The sequence below is a fragment of the Camelus bactrianus genome, chromosome 1, assembly GCF_048773025.1.
Source record: "Camelus bactrianus isolate YW-2024 breed Bactrian camel chromosome 1, ASM4877302v1, whole genome shotgun sequence".
Classification (NCBI taxonomy): Eukaryota; Metazoa; Chordata; class Mammalia; order Artiodactyla; family Camelidae; genus Camelus; species Camelus bactrianus.
Genome location: NC_133539.1, coordinates 3,016,416 through 3,032,777, shown reverse-complemented (window position 1 = coordinate 3,032,777; position 16,362 = coordinate 3,016,416). Strand labels below are relative to the sequence as shown.

The window sequence follows — 16,362 nt, the reverse complement described above, 5'->3', positions numbered from 1 at the left end:
TGCCAAGAGCTAAGAACAGGGCTTGTAAAAACAAAATACCCACAAGCAGTCTCTGTACTGACCCGCGATTGTATCAACGCACATCCCCTGGTGGAAAGTCGGCAGAGCCACGGTTTCTAAGCCACGGATAGTTACTTAAATGAAAGTATCCGATGAACGTAGGGATGAAGTCTATTCACACTGGCTGGACCTGCTGAGCCCTTTAGGGGGGCCCTCCAGGAGCCCAGCAGGCCAAGAAGGGGGATGAATCAGGGGAGGCATCGGCAGATAGACGACCAGCACGCACAAGAAGTTCTGAGCGGTTTAGATCACGGCCACACCTCCGAGAACCCACAGACCTGAGCCTAAGGTTGTCTCCACAAAGCAGGATCAGGTAGAGGCACAAAGGCTCGAGGAAGACGCAGGTGGATCAGAGGATGCACTGACTTGTAAGGAACTTTCCTGCAGTAAAACCAGTATGGAAACTGCAGGCTGAAACGGCACAGCCGTCAGTGGTGGTGGTGGTGGCCTGGGAGCCAAACCAACCAACCAACATCAAGGACAGTGACTGGGCTTCATGAAAACAGGAAAGTGTTCGGTCCTCTATACCAGAGATCGAGGCACATCTAAGGGGAAATATTAAAAGGCACTGGAAATTCCCCAGGTAAAGGGAGCCGCTGGCAGTGTCTCACCAGGCGGGAAAACCCCGATAAAGTGGATGCTGATGTCTAGTTGGTCTGGAGTCTCCAAGTGGCATCGTTCGATGAATTACCACGGGGTGTTTGGGGGCACTGCTGACCCCTCCTCGGATTCCAGAGTCCCTCCTCGCTTCTGCTCACGTCTGGCCCAAGCGCCCACACCCTCTTATGGCCTCTCACTCCCCCGCAGGGCTCGCCCCACGCAGCCCTGTTCACTCGGACCCTACTCCCTGCAGGATCTGACCTTCCCCCAGGTGCCCTCTGCTTCTGAGCTCTGCTCTCTGCCTCACACAGAAACCACAGATAAAGAGTCGATGAGGGCAAACATTTGGGAATCACAGATGCCTTTGAGAATATGATACAAGTGGTGGACCTTCTTAAATGAAGAACAGATTCCACCTTTCCTTGTGGACACAGCTAACGCTTTGGCATTTCATTTAAGCTTACGGTTCAAAGTCTCTGCCAATGGAAATTCCAGGGAGTCAGCTTCCAGAAAAATCTTGCGTGGAACCTAATAACCAAGACCTGCAGAGTGGCCTCTGATGGGAGGACCGGCCGCTGGGGGGCCACGAGGAGCGCTGGTGCGGCGTAGTGTCCTCCGCAGGGACAACCGATGGTCTGAGGGTGAGAGCAGACCTACCTCTCATTGACCGCTTACTCTGAGCTGGGCTCAGGGCTCTGGGCGTTAACCCACTAATTCGTTCAGACACATCTATCATTTCCCCCTTTTTACTGATAAGAGAGATTAAGTCAGTCGCCTCTAGTCACACAAGTGGTAACGGATGATACCAGGATTTGCACCAGACCATCGGATCTCAGAGCTCAAGGTCAAACTCAAAGTGACCCAAGATGCTCTGAGCCTATGAATGGGTGAACTGGGGGAGCCCCAGGGAAGCCCCGTGATTCTCAGTCCTACTTCCAGCAACTGGCTGAATGAGGCACAGAGCAGGACCCTCTCTGGCTGTCTGGGTTCCATCCCATAGGCAGTGTGACCCCTTAAAGCTACAGGGATGGGTCGAATGTCACCTAATTAATTAATGCCAATTTGAGATTCTTATCAAGTTAAGCTCTGTCAGTCATGGACACACTTGGTTCTTAATCAGGATCTCCGGGAGGGGTCATGAGAGGACAGGGGTTTTGTGGTTCCTGTGGCCAAAATACGTTATCTCTGTTTGAGGAAATGTGTGCGCAGCAGGTCAGATTTTCTCCTGAAACCGAATCCACGTCACAGAACTTGTTAGAGGGAAAAACAGAAATCAAACAAACAAAAAGTAACGTTGACAACGATGTAAATCATTGCCCTGTTTCTAGTGGGGGGCGTGCTCCTGAGAGCTTGGTGGGGCACATGGGCGCTGACTCGGCAGCGCTGAACGATTGGTGCTTGTTTACGCCTTAGGGAGATACTACCGGCCAGACCTCAACTTCCCTCGCAGTCTGCCCAGGCGGAGCTGTGGGATCAAAGACTTTGAAAACGACCCACCATTGTCGTCTTGTGGAATCTTCCAGTCCAGAATGGCAGGTATGGTTGGGGCTTCTTCTAGTAGACTTATCACAGCGACGATGGTCACTAACGAGCACTGAGCCCTCGAGACGTGTCCTTTGAGTCAGTACGAGCCTTACCCTCACTCTGCTGATGTGGAAGGTGGGGCACAGAGAGGTTAAGTGAGTTGCCCAAATCACACAGCTAGTAAGCGGAAGCTCAGATCTGACCCAGAAGTGGATGGCTGGGGAAGTGGGGAGAGATGAAAGGATGGAACGAACAAGAGAGGGAAGGAAGAAAACCAACAACCACTGTGCATTAAGGATGTCGTTTAAAATATTAAAAAAAAAAAAAAAAAAACCCAGCCTCCCTTTGATTTTACTCCAGAATCTGTCACTTGGGGCTTTTGTTTTGTCTGGGGTTCTGGTTCCACGTGACTGACCTTCTGGAACAGAGGAGGTCACTATGTTCATCTGGTCTTCATTTTATGAATTAAGAAACTCAAATCTAGAATCAGGAAGGCACTGGGCTTCCCGAGTCACACACTGGTTAACTGAAGGGACACCCTGGGCCGGCACCGCCGGCTCCTCACCCAGGGCTATGGTTGGCGCTCAGCTGGCAGCTGCCGGGGCAGGGCGGGGGTGCCCTGAGTTTCAGCACCTGCTGATGTCAATGGTGTGAACGCAGTGCCCACCCCATGGCTGGTTTCAAGCTACCGATGTGCGGTCCCTGAGCTTGGAGTTGGGAGAGTAACACAGCTAGGACCTCCACGGGTGGATGTGACCCCCCCCCCCGGGCCCGCCTGGGCTCCCTCCTGCACCGCACACCGTGGTCCGTGTGCGTGTGTGTGTGTGTGTGAGCACACCCTTCTGTAACAAACCTCTGTGTCTCGTGCCTGAATCCTCACCCGGATGTTTGCGCAGTCCCCGTGGGGGCACATGTGAATGGGTGTACGTGTGGGCAGCTGCTGGCCTCTGCATTTGTTTCCTGTGCCTGCCACAACAAAGAACCACAGATGGAGTGGCTTAAGTCACAGAAACGTGTTGTCTCGCGATTCTGGAGTCTGGAAGGCCGAGATCAAGGTATCGGCAGGGACGCTCCTTCTGAGGCTGTGAGAAGAGGCTGTTCCAGGCCTCTCTCCTTGGCTTATAGGAGACCACCCTCTCCCTGTGTCCTCTGTGCATGTCGGTCTTTGTGTCCCAACGTCCCCTGTTTATAAGGACACCAGTCAGATTAGATTGGAGCCACCCTAATGGCCTCGTCTTAACTTGCTCACCTCCTTAAAGACCCTACGTCCAAAGAAGGTGCACTGTGAGGCACTAGGGGTTAGGGCCCCTACATATGAATTCAGGGAGACACGCCAGCCCGCGATGGCACCAGGGCGGCCTTGCTGGCGTCGATGCTGCACAGATTCTGTGCTGATGGGTGCCCCTTCTTTCTCAAAGATCAGGAAACGTGGTTTACGGGCTCATCCTTCCATGAGCCTTGGGGGTCTGGAGTTTCCATCGCTGCCGAGCAGGTCACCGTGAACTTGAAACAGCACCCACCCACAGCTCTTGGTTCTGTGGGTCAGAAACACAAACACAGTGTGGCGGGGGTCTCTGCTCAGGGTCTCAACCCAGAAATCAAGGTGCCGGCTGGGCTGAGTTCCCACCTGGAGCCTCCTGGAAGCAGCTCCTCACTCATCAGGCTGGAGGGAGGATTCAGATCCTTGCAGATGAAGGACTGAAGTCCTCACTGCCTTGCTGGGTGTGGGTTCCTGGAGCCCACCTGCATTCCTTGCCATGTGCCTCCTTCTTTGAAGCCAGCAGTAGAGAGTTTCTTGCACGTCGAATCCCTCTTCCTTTGAATCCCTGTGACTTCTCTCTGTGACCAGCCGGAGAAGCCTCTGCTTCAGACGGGCCCACCTGGATGGGTCAGGCCCCCCTGGATGGGTCAGGCCCACCCGGATGGGTCAGGCCCCCCTGGATGGGTCAGGCCCCCCTGGATGGGTCAGGCCCACCTGCGATAATCCCCTTTCCCCTGTGTAGCATAACCCGGTCATGGCAGTGCCGGCTCACTGTCGTCAGTCCCACCGACGCTCAAAGGGATTATCCAGGATGTGTGCACCGGGGGCGGGCATCTTGGAGCCACCTGAGACCCTGCCCATCACAGGGGATAAGCCACTCATCGGAGTTGCCACCATGGTGGGGTGGGAGTCAGTTATGAGGCCATTTTTCCATGGGCTCTTTTCCAGGGGAAGCGCTCCTGGACAGCGGCATCAGCGTCACCTGTGTCTTCACCTCCCCCGCCCTCCGCTGTGTGCAGACGGCCAAGCACATCCTGGAAGGTCAGTGTCTCAGCGTCTCGTGTGACCTTGACCTTATGGCTCTTCTCCCAGGGGACGGGGAGTGAGTGGAGGGCAGACTTGGGTGAGTGGCCTGCATGGTCACATAAGGTCACCAGATGGCCATGCACCAGCACTCGTGACCTGCTAGCAGGCACTGAGCCCATTAGCACTTCTGGAGGGTCAGGATTGGAATCGAGTGCCGGGGGCCAGGCCATCCCAATTTTGCCTTTGGCCTGCTTCTGCCATGTGTTTAAAATAAAAAATCTAGGGAGGGGTATTCAGAAACCCAGAGAGCTGGGAACTGCTGTGACCCCTTCTTAAGCCTGAATTACGTGACCCCCCAGGGCCAGGGAATCGGCTTCCGGGAGCTGTCTAGCGCCGTCAGAGGCTGCTGGGCGGCGGGAAGCCAGTGGTGCACCCTTCTGCGCTCTCCGCCGGCAGGAAGAAGCCGGTTCCTGCCAGAGAAGAGCAGCTTGGTCCGAAGGACTTGGATCTGCCCCGCTGTCTGTGCCCGTCCCCACCCTTCCGTGTGTGGGGAAGAGGGCACGTGGGCTAGCTCCCCCTCCACAGCAAGGGGACGGAGGGCAGAGTGCGTGGATGCAGGAGCAGCAGGTGGGCGTGTGTGGAGGAGGGGGCTGGCCTCCGCTCTCTTGGGGACACAGGAAGTCAGCTCACCAGCTGAGCATGAGGAAGGAGAGGGACGGCTGGAGGTCTGCAGGCATGACGTACTCATCAGGGAGCCAGGCCAGGACACGGATGGGGCGTACAAGGCGACTGCTTGAGGTCAGTGAGCTTACACGGAGGTCAGCGACTTTACACTGAGGCCCGTCAGCTGGGCTGGGGCTGTACCCCAGGCACGGACGGGGCAAATCAGGAAGAGCCAGGTCTAACCCTGGACGGGTCTGAGAAGGAAGTGTGATGAGGCCAGAAGGGGCGAGAGGGAGTGAGGGTGTGCACAGGAGGGCGACGGTGACTGACCGGAGATCCTGAGCTGAGCCAGGAGGGAGGTAGAGGTGGGGGGAGGAGGACGAGTCCGTGGAGTTGGAGGATGAAGGAGACGCAGCGGCAAAGAGGGGAGGGCCGGCTGGAGACAGAGGGGGGCTGACACTGAGCGTAGAGAGGGGGGCAGCTGCTGGTAATGACAAGGTCAGGTTCAGGGAGGAAGCCACGTCGCTGGAGGAGGGGGACCAGGAGCCAGGAGGCTTCTGCTGGACGGCCCGTCTTGCAGATAATGCTGTCGCCGAGCACTGTCCCTGGAGCAGTGTCAGAGAGAGGGCCGCCAGCAGGGCTGAAACCCTCACGGGAGGAGCTGTTGAAAGGACAGTGAACCCACAGCCTGTGCACCGGCCCAGCCCCGGTGTGTCCTCTCTAATGAAGCGCCTTCCCGAGTCTGCATGCGGTCGGGAATCCCTCCCAGGGATGGGCCTGATCCGTGCACCGGACCCCTGCAGGCTGGTGGCCAGTCCGTTCCTTTCCTGCCTTCTGAGAGATGTGCTGTTTCCTGGCCACTTGCTGATTTGTGAGGGGAGAAGTCCATCTCATCCCAGTCCCCTTCCACGTGTCTCTGCGTATCGTCCTGAGGCCGTCCCCCGTTTGTCGTTTCTCACCTGCACGCCCCTGGCAGTGTTCTGGGTCCCTGAGCCTGAGAAACGCCCATCACCCTCCTATGTTGAGGTTCACATGGTAATTGCATTGCTTCCCTGCAACTCAGGGCTGTCGACGCGGGATGGAGCCGAGTGCAGGTGAAGCATGAGGCCAACGGCTAAACAGACCAGGGAGGGCCCGGACCCCCAGTGTGCGGCTTCAGGATGGCGCGGGGTTGGGGGGGGGCCCTGAGGCAAAAACGGCGTCTCTGGACACAACTCACTCCCTCCCTGACCACACACACACACACACACACACACGCATATACACTCACACTCCCCTTGGGGTTTCATTCAGCCGCAGGGTGGTAGAGTCTAGTGTTGGGGGACAGAGATTGAAAGGAGGTTGTACCATCGCTGCTTTTGCAGAGCAGTGACCCCCGCCCAGGAAACACAGGCCCCCTGGTGTCAGACTCCCTATTTCTGTGTCCAGATCGATCAGTGGCCCCACTCCGTTCAGGAAGGACTAAGAAAGGAGGCGTGGTTCCTCCAGCCCTGCCCCTGATCGCAGGTGATGGGGAGAGCAGAAGTGGTGACCTGAAGGCTGGGGCTTCCCCTAGTAGCTGGGCCAGCCCTCTCGGCTGTGTTTGCTCTAAAAGTGTTTCCATTTGATAGCTCTATTAGTAAACATGATGGAACAAAGCAAACTGGAGATGAAGTAAATTTATCCCTAGATAGCTTAGGATCAATATATTTGTAATTAATTCAACCACTGTCCTAATCAGAGGTGGAAAGGAGAAAGCAAGAAACACACACGGATACATGATAAACAGGCGCGTCCTCGAATCTCCCCTGCCCTCTCCCGCCTTTATACCCACCGTTTAATGAGCTCATTTAGTTCTAACCCACCCAGGAAGCTGCTACTTTTCCACTAACCTAAAAAAACACTCAATTTCCACCTGTGGCTAGTGAGATGGCCTGTGTCCTGCCAGGCCAGCAGGTGGATGTCTCTGAGGATGACTTCCTCCCACGTCGTCAGGAAGTGATGCTCTCAGTCTCCCTTCGCCCACCCAACCTCCCAACCACGGCCAGAAGATATTATTAAAAGAGAGAGAGAGAGAGAAGGAATATTCTTTTGGCCTTAGAAGAATATAACTGAGAGCTTCAAAAACATTTTTCATAACTTCACCCTTTTTTTGTCATTATTCCTGGTCCCTCGTTAGGAACATATCTGTTCCACTGTCTCTGACTTCTATTATCTGGGTCTCTTGCATAGAAAATAAAAAGCTCCCCAAGATGTGTTCTGACAGTGATCATGTCGATGTCTTTGACGTGACCCCTCGCTGACTTTTACTCTGCATGCGATGATGAGGGTGATGAAGCTGGTTTAACGAGCGTAAATTCAGAAGCTATGTGTCAATCTAGAGAAGCAAGGACACCCAGCCTTCTTCACGCGCCCTCCAGCCTGACCATCCTGCTTCTCTAGAATGTTAACCTTCATCTCAGCACCGCGTCAGGCAATGTCCGGGTGGACCGCTCCCCAAAGGGTGGCGCAGAGGACAGGAGGAGGGGCTGACGTCATCTGGGAAATTCTCCAAACTCTTTCCTCAAGCCATCTGTGCCCAGTGGACACGAACCCCTCATGGGCTGCAGGAGAGGCCAGGAGCCCCGTCAACCTGGCTTAACTCTCTTTTTAAAAAAAATTGCTTTAATTGAAGCATAGTAGATTTACAACGTTGTGTTCGTTTCTCGTGTAGAGCATCGTGTTTCAGTTGCACGTGTATATGTAAATTCTTTCTCCGATTCCTTTTCATGATAGGTTATTAACTGTCCTTTCTAAACATGCTTGACAAAGGAACACATTTCCTGGACCTGAAATGCATTTTGGGGATTGATTTTACTGCGAGCATTTGCATTTAATGTCTTTTTCTCCATTTCAGTCAAAACCATTAAGGTCTCTTTTCCACCACTCAAAAGAGGCGGCTTTAGTTTATGGGTCCCTTAGTGAAGGTATACAATGCCAGGGAAGGGCGAGTCGTGAGGGCTAGAATGCTCCAGAAGGTGAGTCCTTTCCCCCTTCAGCTCTGGCTCAGGCCGGTGCAAGCGTCCACCAGGACGGCGCTTCCCTGGGACTAACAATCCCCACGATTCGCTGTTTTCCCACGGGTCTTGGTTTGGCCAAGTCCCCCTTGAAGCAAGGACGAGCAGTGGGGCACTTCCCAGATCCCAGGAGACTCTGTCCCTTCCTGATGGACAGTGGGGTTCTCACCCATCTGATAGCCTCCAGCTGCCCATGGTTTTTGTCTGAGAAATGTCCTGGCTGTGCGTAATCACAGGACAACATTCAACAACAAAAACTGCATTTTTTCCAAAGGTTTGGTTTAGACCTAGGAAGAGACTCATTGATATAAGGCCAAAATGGACACTGAGGCTGATAAATGTCTGTATTCTGTTGAGTCCAGAGCTCAAACTGGAGAAAAAAATAAAGATCAGAGTGGAACCCGGGATCTTTGAATGGACCAAATGGGAGGCTGGCAAAAACACCTTGACCCTCATGACCTTGGAAGAGCTGAAAGAGGCGAATTTCAACGTCAGCATGGACTACAGGTGAGGGGTCCCACGTGGGCTGCGGGTGGGGGTCCCACGTGGGCTGCGGGTGAGGGGTCCCACGTGGGCTGCGGGTGAGGGGTCCCACGTGGGCTGCGGGTGGGGGTCCCACGTGGGCTGCGGGTGGGGGTCCCACGTGGGCTGCGGGTGAGGGGTCCCACGTGGGCTGCGGGTGGGGGTCCCACGTGGGCTGCGGGTGGGGGTCCCACGTGGGCTGCGGGTGAGGGGTCTCATGGCGACTGCTGCTGGGGTTTTCTCATTCTTATTGAAAACTTATTCATGACGCTTGTTAAAGACAGTGGGGAAGGCTTTATTCAAGAGGGACCACTGCAATGGGGGTTTGTAGCAGGGAAGAGAGATTGGATTCACATACAAGGCCAAGTGGGGATTTTTTTGCCTGGGAGCAGGGTGGGGGAAGGGAAATCCTAGGAGAATACAGTGATTCTTGCTAAACGCACATAGAACATCCTTGCCACAGGCGGGCCAGGGGTCAGACATCCCCCAGGGTGTGGGGGGTGCTGAATTTGATCAGATATTCTGTGTGATCAGATACCAGGGGTGGCGGATTCTGGCTAAACTGAGTTAGCAGGATTCTTGCTAAAACTGCATCCCCAAGGTTGGACACGAAGCCCACAGGTCGGGCCTGTTGAGAAGAGGGTCAGGGAGCCGGGCTGGAGTTTGTCTGCCAGAGGACCTGGGTCATTCTCTGCCCATGGCTGACTCTGCCATCACTAGCCTGTCTGGTGCTCTTGGAGAAGGGACACTGGAGCCCCAACAGCAGCCTTTTGCCAGTTTTGAGCTCAAAACCGAGTCTCGCTGCTGCCCGTGAGCCCTGCCTGGAGGCAGAGCCGTCTCGCTGCTTCTGCCCCAAGTGCCAGCAGGCCCGGCCAGCAGCCTCGCCCCCGCTCTGCCCTAGGCCGGCCTTCCCCCTCGCCTCCCTCCTGCCGGCCGAGAGCTACCAGGACTTCGTGCACAGGTGTGCGGTGAGCATGGGCCAGATCGTCAGCGCCTGCCCGCAGGATGGTGAGTGCCCCGCCGTCCTCGGGCCCCAGCAACCCCTGGGGGTTGGGATCTCACTGATGCAAACTGGGGTGTATCCCGTGAAACGGCGCTGTGTTTGGGATACGCTTTAAAATACTTCGCTAAATGTCCATCGACAGATGACGGTAAAGATGCAGTGTATGCGCACTACACACGATGGTCTATTTCTCAGCCGTACAAAGAATGAGGCTTTGCCATTTGCAGCAGCATGGGTAGACTTGGAGGGCACTGTGCTAAGTGAGGTAAGTCAGGCAGAGAAAGACAGATGCTGTGTGGCATCACTTACATGTGGGATCTAAAACATACAGCAAACTAGTGACTATAGCACAGAAGCAGGCTCACAGACAGAGAGGACAAACCCGCGGTTACCATGGGGAGAGGGAGGAGCGAGGGGCCGCATGGGGGGCAGTAAGAGGTTCAGACTAGCAGGTATAAAACCAGCTCCAAGTATATACCGTGCAGCAGGGAGTCTGGCCACCGGTTTATAATAACCCCCAGCAGAGGAGAACTACAAATTGCGAGTCACTACGTTGTACACCTGTAACTTACACAGCATTACGCATCAACTGTACTTCAATAAAAATGTCTAAAAAAAAAAATACTTCCTGGAAAAGGAGGCTGGGGCAGCAGACAGACGACACAGGGCGAGCAAGGCAGCAGCAGCTCTTGGGGCTCCACGCCGGGTGCACGGGGCACACGGCACATTGGCCCCCTGGGTCTGTGTGAAGGTGTCCACGGTAAAACACGAAAAACGAGTCCTGTGAAACTGAAGTTAGTGAGTGTGTTCTGAACATCAGCGGTGTGTCAGGCACCAGATAAAACATTGTGGGAAAATCTAAGTGAAGAAGACACGTGCTGTCCCCTCAGGGGGTTGAATATTTGGGGCGAAAGGGGCGCAAGCATCTGGAATATTAAATAACAGGAAGGAGAGTTCAGGCAGAGTCAGTGAGAGACCCCCGGCCCCCTCGCCCCACCTGCACTCTTTCCACCCCTCGTCCCAGGGGGCTCAGGGGACGGAGGGCCCCGAGAACCAGGACCTCAGGGAGAGCTGAACCCCTGGCCCCCTCCCGTACACCGTGGGGTACCCGCTCGAGACCCAAAACCTGGGCGTGTCCAGCACCCCACCCACCCCGGCCACGAGGAGGTCCCCGTTGCCTGCTTTGCCTGATGGGCACCCTGGGGAGGGAACTTTGGGAAACCACACCTTAGTGGCATTCGATTAATCATCAGACTCACACACTGGGGGGCAGAATGAACTCAGAGCCTTTCCTGCGCTCTGGGGCCCCACCCTACTTCTTTCCGCCTATCCCATTTCCAGCCTCCGCCGTCCCAGGCTGAATTTCAGTGTCTGTGGACGATCCTCCCTTCCGAGCCCCTCCCTACAGTCGTGAGGTCTTCTGGACACACAGGTGGAAGCATGGCTTCGTCACCTCTGGTGTCTGCAGAACCCCGTCCACTGGCTGCTCATTGCAGGGACGCAGACCCAGCCATCTGTGGCTGTGGCACGTGGCCGGGCGCTCAGGATGCAGTGCCTGAGCGGTTGAGTGAGGAGGACTGGGAGGGAGAGGACAGCCCAGCAGGAGGAGGAGGGCATGAGCAAGGCGGGAAGGAGAGGGCCGTGTGGCTCAGCAGACAGAGCAACAGAAGATCCAGCGGGGCTAGAGGGTGACAGCGAATGCCTGCCGACTGCCTGGCATGGGCCCCTCACAGACCTCACCTGCTAAGTCCTCGCCCTCCTGGGCGATCTGAAGCATTTCTGCCATTTACGCCGCGAGACTCTGAAGCCCAGAGGCGCTGAGAGGCCACGTGCCCAAGTCACCCCACTGGAGAGCATGGGCCGGGGGTCAGGCCTGTGTGTCCGGCTCCCAGAGCAGCCTCCTGGCAGCCGCACCATGACTTTGGGGCCAAAGACATGAGTGTGACATTGATGGGAAACAACACAGGAGACGCGGATGGGGGCTTCCGTCTGGGTGTCGATGGAGGGAGAACATAACAGTCGCAGGAGAGGCTACGTGACCAGTTTGCCATCAGCCTTGGCTTTCAGAGGAAGCTCTGTGTTCTGATCTCCCCCTAAGGCAGCTCAGTGGATCTGGCCTCAGGCGTCTGCCTGACTCACTCGGCTGGTCTAACCCCCAAAGCCCGGCCTTGTCCCAGCATTGGCCCCATGTCCTGTCACCCAAGGGAGGCCCGCCCCTCCCTGGACTCCTGATTTTCTCTAAAGTCAGAGCCTTCCAAGGCCCGTTGTAACAACCAGCTGATAACTCTCAAGCTCACAGGACGAGGCCTGGACAGGAGGGCGGCCTGGAGCACAGCCGTGCCATCCCTCCAGCCCCCCGGCCCACATGAGGACGTGACAGGCTCGGAAGAGCTCACACACCACCGGGCTGACTGCACGGACTGTGCTCCAACCGGCCACGCCTACTGCTGCTTCCAGCCGGGTTTCTCGGGGCCTCGGCACCACCACGTGCTCCACCCAACGACGCTGGGGGCCCCGTCTAATAAGAGGCACTCTCTGCACCTGCTCTGACCTTGAGATGTGCTCTGTCCCGCAGCGGGCGTCACCCTGATCGTGGGCCACGGCTCGGCGCTGGACTCCTGCACCCGCCCCCTCCTCCAGCTGCCGCCCCGGGACTGCGCGGACTTCGCCCAGCTGGTGAGAAAGGTACGCGCCCCTCTTTTCTCTTTGGGCAGCACAGCCGAGCAGCCTGAGGATTTGGGGTCGCCACACCCCCTCCTCAGGATGGAGATAAGTGTCCGGACATCCCAGGCAGCAGGGACCTGCCTGTCCCCCTAGAACATGCAGGAGGCTGACGGGAGAGGCTGTCACCTTGATAGTAACTTTGGCCATTTGCTGCCAAGATGATATGAAAAACAATACCAAGGAATTTAGAAATCAGCTCCCATGGTAACTCCTTGCCGCTCTGGGGGTTAAGTACATGGCCCGGCGAGGAGTCCGTGATTTGAATAGGGAGAGAAAGGACAGTTGCTTGGCTGGCTGGCTCTGGGGACTCGGGGCTGCTGGATGGAAAGGATCCCCTCCCTCTCGCCGTTGGAGTCACCACAGAACACAAGGGCAGGTCGTAGCGGCCAGAGCACCCGGCACTGGGCCGGGGCCGTGGAAACACTTGCTGAAAAGGCAAGCAGGTGGCGGACGTGCAGAGAATAACGGGCCCTTTGGACCGACCTGCGGTGCGTCCCACCCAGCAAAGCAGGGTGGCTTTTACCCAGCTAGTGAGATGAGCCAAGGCAGGCAGACTCAGGACTCAGACTTCCTCCTGCCCCTGCCCCAAAATTCTCCTCAGGACCGATCGCCCTCTGCCTTTGTCCTTCTCATCAAATTAATCAGTCAGCGGACCTGTGACCTTGAGACTGGGAGTGCAGCGGTGCAGACAACCCCTATGATGGAGGGTGGGTCCCTGACCTGGCCGTGGGACCACCACCGGCCACAGGAGTGGGTAGCGAGGTGTCGCTGAGCCCCGGAGGGGTCTGGGGGCTGCAGAGGAGCCTGACCAGCACTGGCTCCGTGCTGTGCAAAGCGCCTGGTCTCAGCCGCTCCCTGCCCTGCCGGAGGAAGCACGTTCCTCCCTCCCCCGGGGTACGTGAGAAACGAAGTGCTTCCGCACTTGAAATGCCCAGGCAGCAGACCCGAGGATGCCCAGTCTTCTTCCTGTCCCCTCTGGACCTGCGTAGAAATGTGTGTTCCCCTCCAAAGTGTCTTCACGGTGGTGTTTCCCGGTCATGACCCAGATATCCCTGAGCCCTTCCGGTTCCTGGGCCACCAGTTGACCGTTGTCCAAATGCATGGCTCGGTCACCCCCGCCACACTGGGAGACACCGGGGAGACTTTCTGAGGGGTGCTCCTGGTCGGCCCCAGCACTAGCTGCTCCGTAAGTGTCCTCTTGCTCCCACAAATGTCACCACATCTTCCGTTCCTGCACCACATCCTACAGCCCTCGGCTCTCCTGGGAGCCCCATCATCCACAGAGACAGCAGCGCTGCACGCACCAGCCACGGCCTGAGAATTGCATGTTGACACTGCTCCAAAAACTCATTTGTCTTTGTGGCCAAATTCCCACGCGCTCACCTGACCCTTGGCACCCTCCCCCATGAGATGCCAGCCTTGACCCTCCAAACTCCTGCCACTTTCCTTATGCTGACGGCTCAGTGTCCACCCCTGCCCACCCCCAAATAAGCAGGGTCTGCCCGTGCATGTCACAAACGCACATCACCGCGGGCTCTGCCGGCGGGCCTCGTCGGGGCAGCAGAAGGTGGACATGCGCAGGCCCACCCCCACCACGCCCACCCCGGCCCCCAGGCTCTCAGAACAGAGGGAGAGAATGTCGCTGAATCAACACCAGCCCCCTTGGGTCCTCCCCGCAGGGTGCAGTGCTTGCAAATTTCCTCTGACCAAGGAACTTCCGGACGTTTAAAAGAGAAGGGGAAAGGGAGAGCAGAGCTCGTAAACAAACAAACAAAAAGCCTGAGGAAGAAAGGTCTGCTCCAAACCATTCATTTAACAGATGAAGGAACTGAGGGCTAAAGTTTCACTTCGTGCTTTCATCTCGGGTTTGCAAATGCAATCCCTGTATCTTTCTGTGATGCTAAATTTGAGAATGGAAGCCACTCTTCAAGCAGTTGGTAGACAGATGGGGTTCTCAGCTTCCGCACTGCTGACATCTGGGCAGAATCCTGCTGTGCTGGGGACTGTCCTGTGTGTCTGGGGTGGTAGCAGCATTCCTGACCTCTGCTTCTTAGATGCAACAGCACACGCACTGTGACGAAGGACGGTGTCTGCAGACACTTGCCACTGCCCGTGGGAGGGGCAGGGCAGCACCCCTGTGGAGGTCTGTGTGTGAGCCGCTGGCGCTGTGTTTAAGCAGCCGTGCCAGAGAGGGTACGTCATGCGAGCCTCCGGGGTGTAGCTGGTTTTAGAACGTGTCTACAGTCGATTGACCTGGTGTAAAATATTCATCAGTGATTGAACTGTGTTCCAGGTCCCTTCTCTGGGGATGTGCTTCTGCGAAGAAAATAAAGAGGAAGGCAAATGGGAGTTGGTGAACCCTCCGGTGAAGACGCTGACTCACGGTTCAAACTCAGGGTTTAACTGGAGGAGCTGGACCCAGGGCAGCTAAGAGCTACCTCTCTGTTCGCATAATGTCACAACGAAGAGGCTGAACTCTTCGCTGAGGCTGTAAGACACTGTCATTTGGAAGGGACCGTTAGTCTCCCCGAATGTGATTTTTAGAAGCACAGAGCGCACTTTCAGATGCTGAGGGACGGCCACTTCCGCGGTGGCGCCCGCCGTCTGCACACCCGTCCTCCCACGAGTTTGGCCGTGGGGATGCCACCTTGGACCACGTGCATCCGCCATGTGGCTGGGGGGCAGCTGAGGAGCCATGACTCAGGTTTCCAGGAATTAAAGACCCACCCCACACTCCCCATAAGGATGTCTCCACTTTATTTTTTACGTTCTTAATCATCAAATTCCCTATCATTTTTCCTTTTTCTGTTTCAATCACTCTCTGGCTACGTCCACACAGGCAGAAAGAGGCAGAAAATTGTCTCCCTTCTGTGAGTCCCTGGGCTCCGCCGAACCCACCCGCACACCCAGGAAGACCTCCCTGCCTCAAGGTCCTTAACTTAATCCCATCTGCCAAGTCCCCTTTACCCTGGGACGTAGCACACTCACAGGTCAGAGGTGAGGGTGGGGACATCTTGGGGGCCACTCTTCGGTCTGTCGCACTCCCAGTCCTTCCAAGGCATGTCAGGGCTGCTCAAACAGAGGCCCGGGTGTTGGGGTCTGGGGCTCCCGACTCACCAGGTCTCAATTGTCTTCTCCTTTTCTCCCCCTCAGGCTAGAGGAGGAGGGAGGGGCGCTTCGCAAATGGAGGGAGTGGGTCCCACCCCAACTAACAGGAAGGAGAGACCAGAGAAAGGACTCCCCCTTTCCCCCCGCCAGGGCAGTGAAGCCTCCAGAGATGGTGTGAATTCAGTGATGCCGTGAGTTTGATAAAGTTGGTCCAGGCAGTGGATGAGGGACCCCAGGGGTGTCCTCTCACCCCAGCCCTGCTGAAGAAAAAAAAGCCCTCCAAGTGCTCGGGGGTTGGGGGGGCACCATCGTCGCTGGAGGTGCCCCCCCCACCCCCCTGTTTTCTCTCCTGGACACCCTGGTGCCACATCAACCTTGCTAATTCTGATGATGAATAGAAACTTGAGGAATGGTGCAAACGAGGTCTAAATCAAGGTCTCTTCTTTAGGGGTGGTCCACGCGATATCCAGATTCACCCTCTCAGGGGTGAGGCATCTGGATCTCGTACCCCTGGGCGATGAAGGGGCAGACAGCCACCTCCTCCTTGCTGGGCTGCTGATGAGGGTTTACAAGGCAGAGTGAGGGGGGTTCGAATCTCAGAGCTCTAGGTGCAGGGTGCAAGAAACACCGCTTTCTTTATATTCTGTAATTCTGGTTCTGACCAGCCCCCCTTCTGCTGCAGTGGCCGAAAAGCCCACTTCTGTCACTCTTAGCTTCCAGAATAAACCTCACTGTGGCTCTTTCGGAAGATGGGAGGGTGGCCGGCCTTGGGCTGGGCTGCAAGGAAATCGAGGGGCCGAGCCGGCGCCTGATGGAGGAGTACGTGCTGCGGGTCG

General features: G+C 56.3%; 1 protein-coding gene across 9 annotated transcripts in view; it reads left to right on the top strand.

The window, feature by feature from the left end:
- UBASH3A (ubiquitin associated and SH3 domain containing A) overlaps nt 1-15,161 on the top strand; it is a 39,930-nt gene extending 24,769 nt beyond the window's left edge. Inside the window, exons 9-15 of one of the 9 annotated variants that reach the window (XM_074349184.1) lie at nt 2,074-2,196; nt 4,394-4,486; nt 8,532-8,676; nt 9,593-9,699; nt 12,270-12,379; nt 14,473-14,611; nt 14,712-15,161. In XM_074349184.1, the coding sequence (XP_074205285.1) occupies nt 2,074-2,196; nt 4,394-4,486; nt 8,532-8,676; nt 9,593-9,699; nt 12,270-12,379; nt 14,473-14,611; nt 14,712-14,749 (755 nt within the window). In that variant the 3' untranslated portion in view covers nt 14,750-15,161. Of the gene's footprint in view, nt 1-2,073; nt 2,197-4,393; nt 4,487-4,927; nt 5,270-8,531; nt 8,677-9,225; nt 9,700-12,269; nt 12,380-14,472; nt 14,612-14,711 lie in introns of those variants that run through there. The other 8 variants (XR_012501279.1, XR_012501270.1, XM_010966541.3 and 5 more) reach the window with 8 other exon arrangements.
- Nucleotides 15,162-16,362: the final 1,201 nt, after the last annotated feature.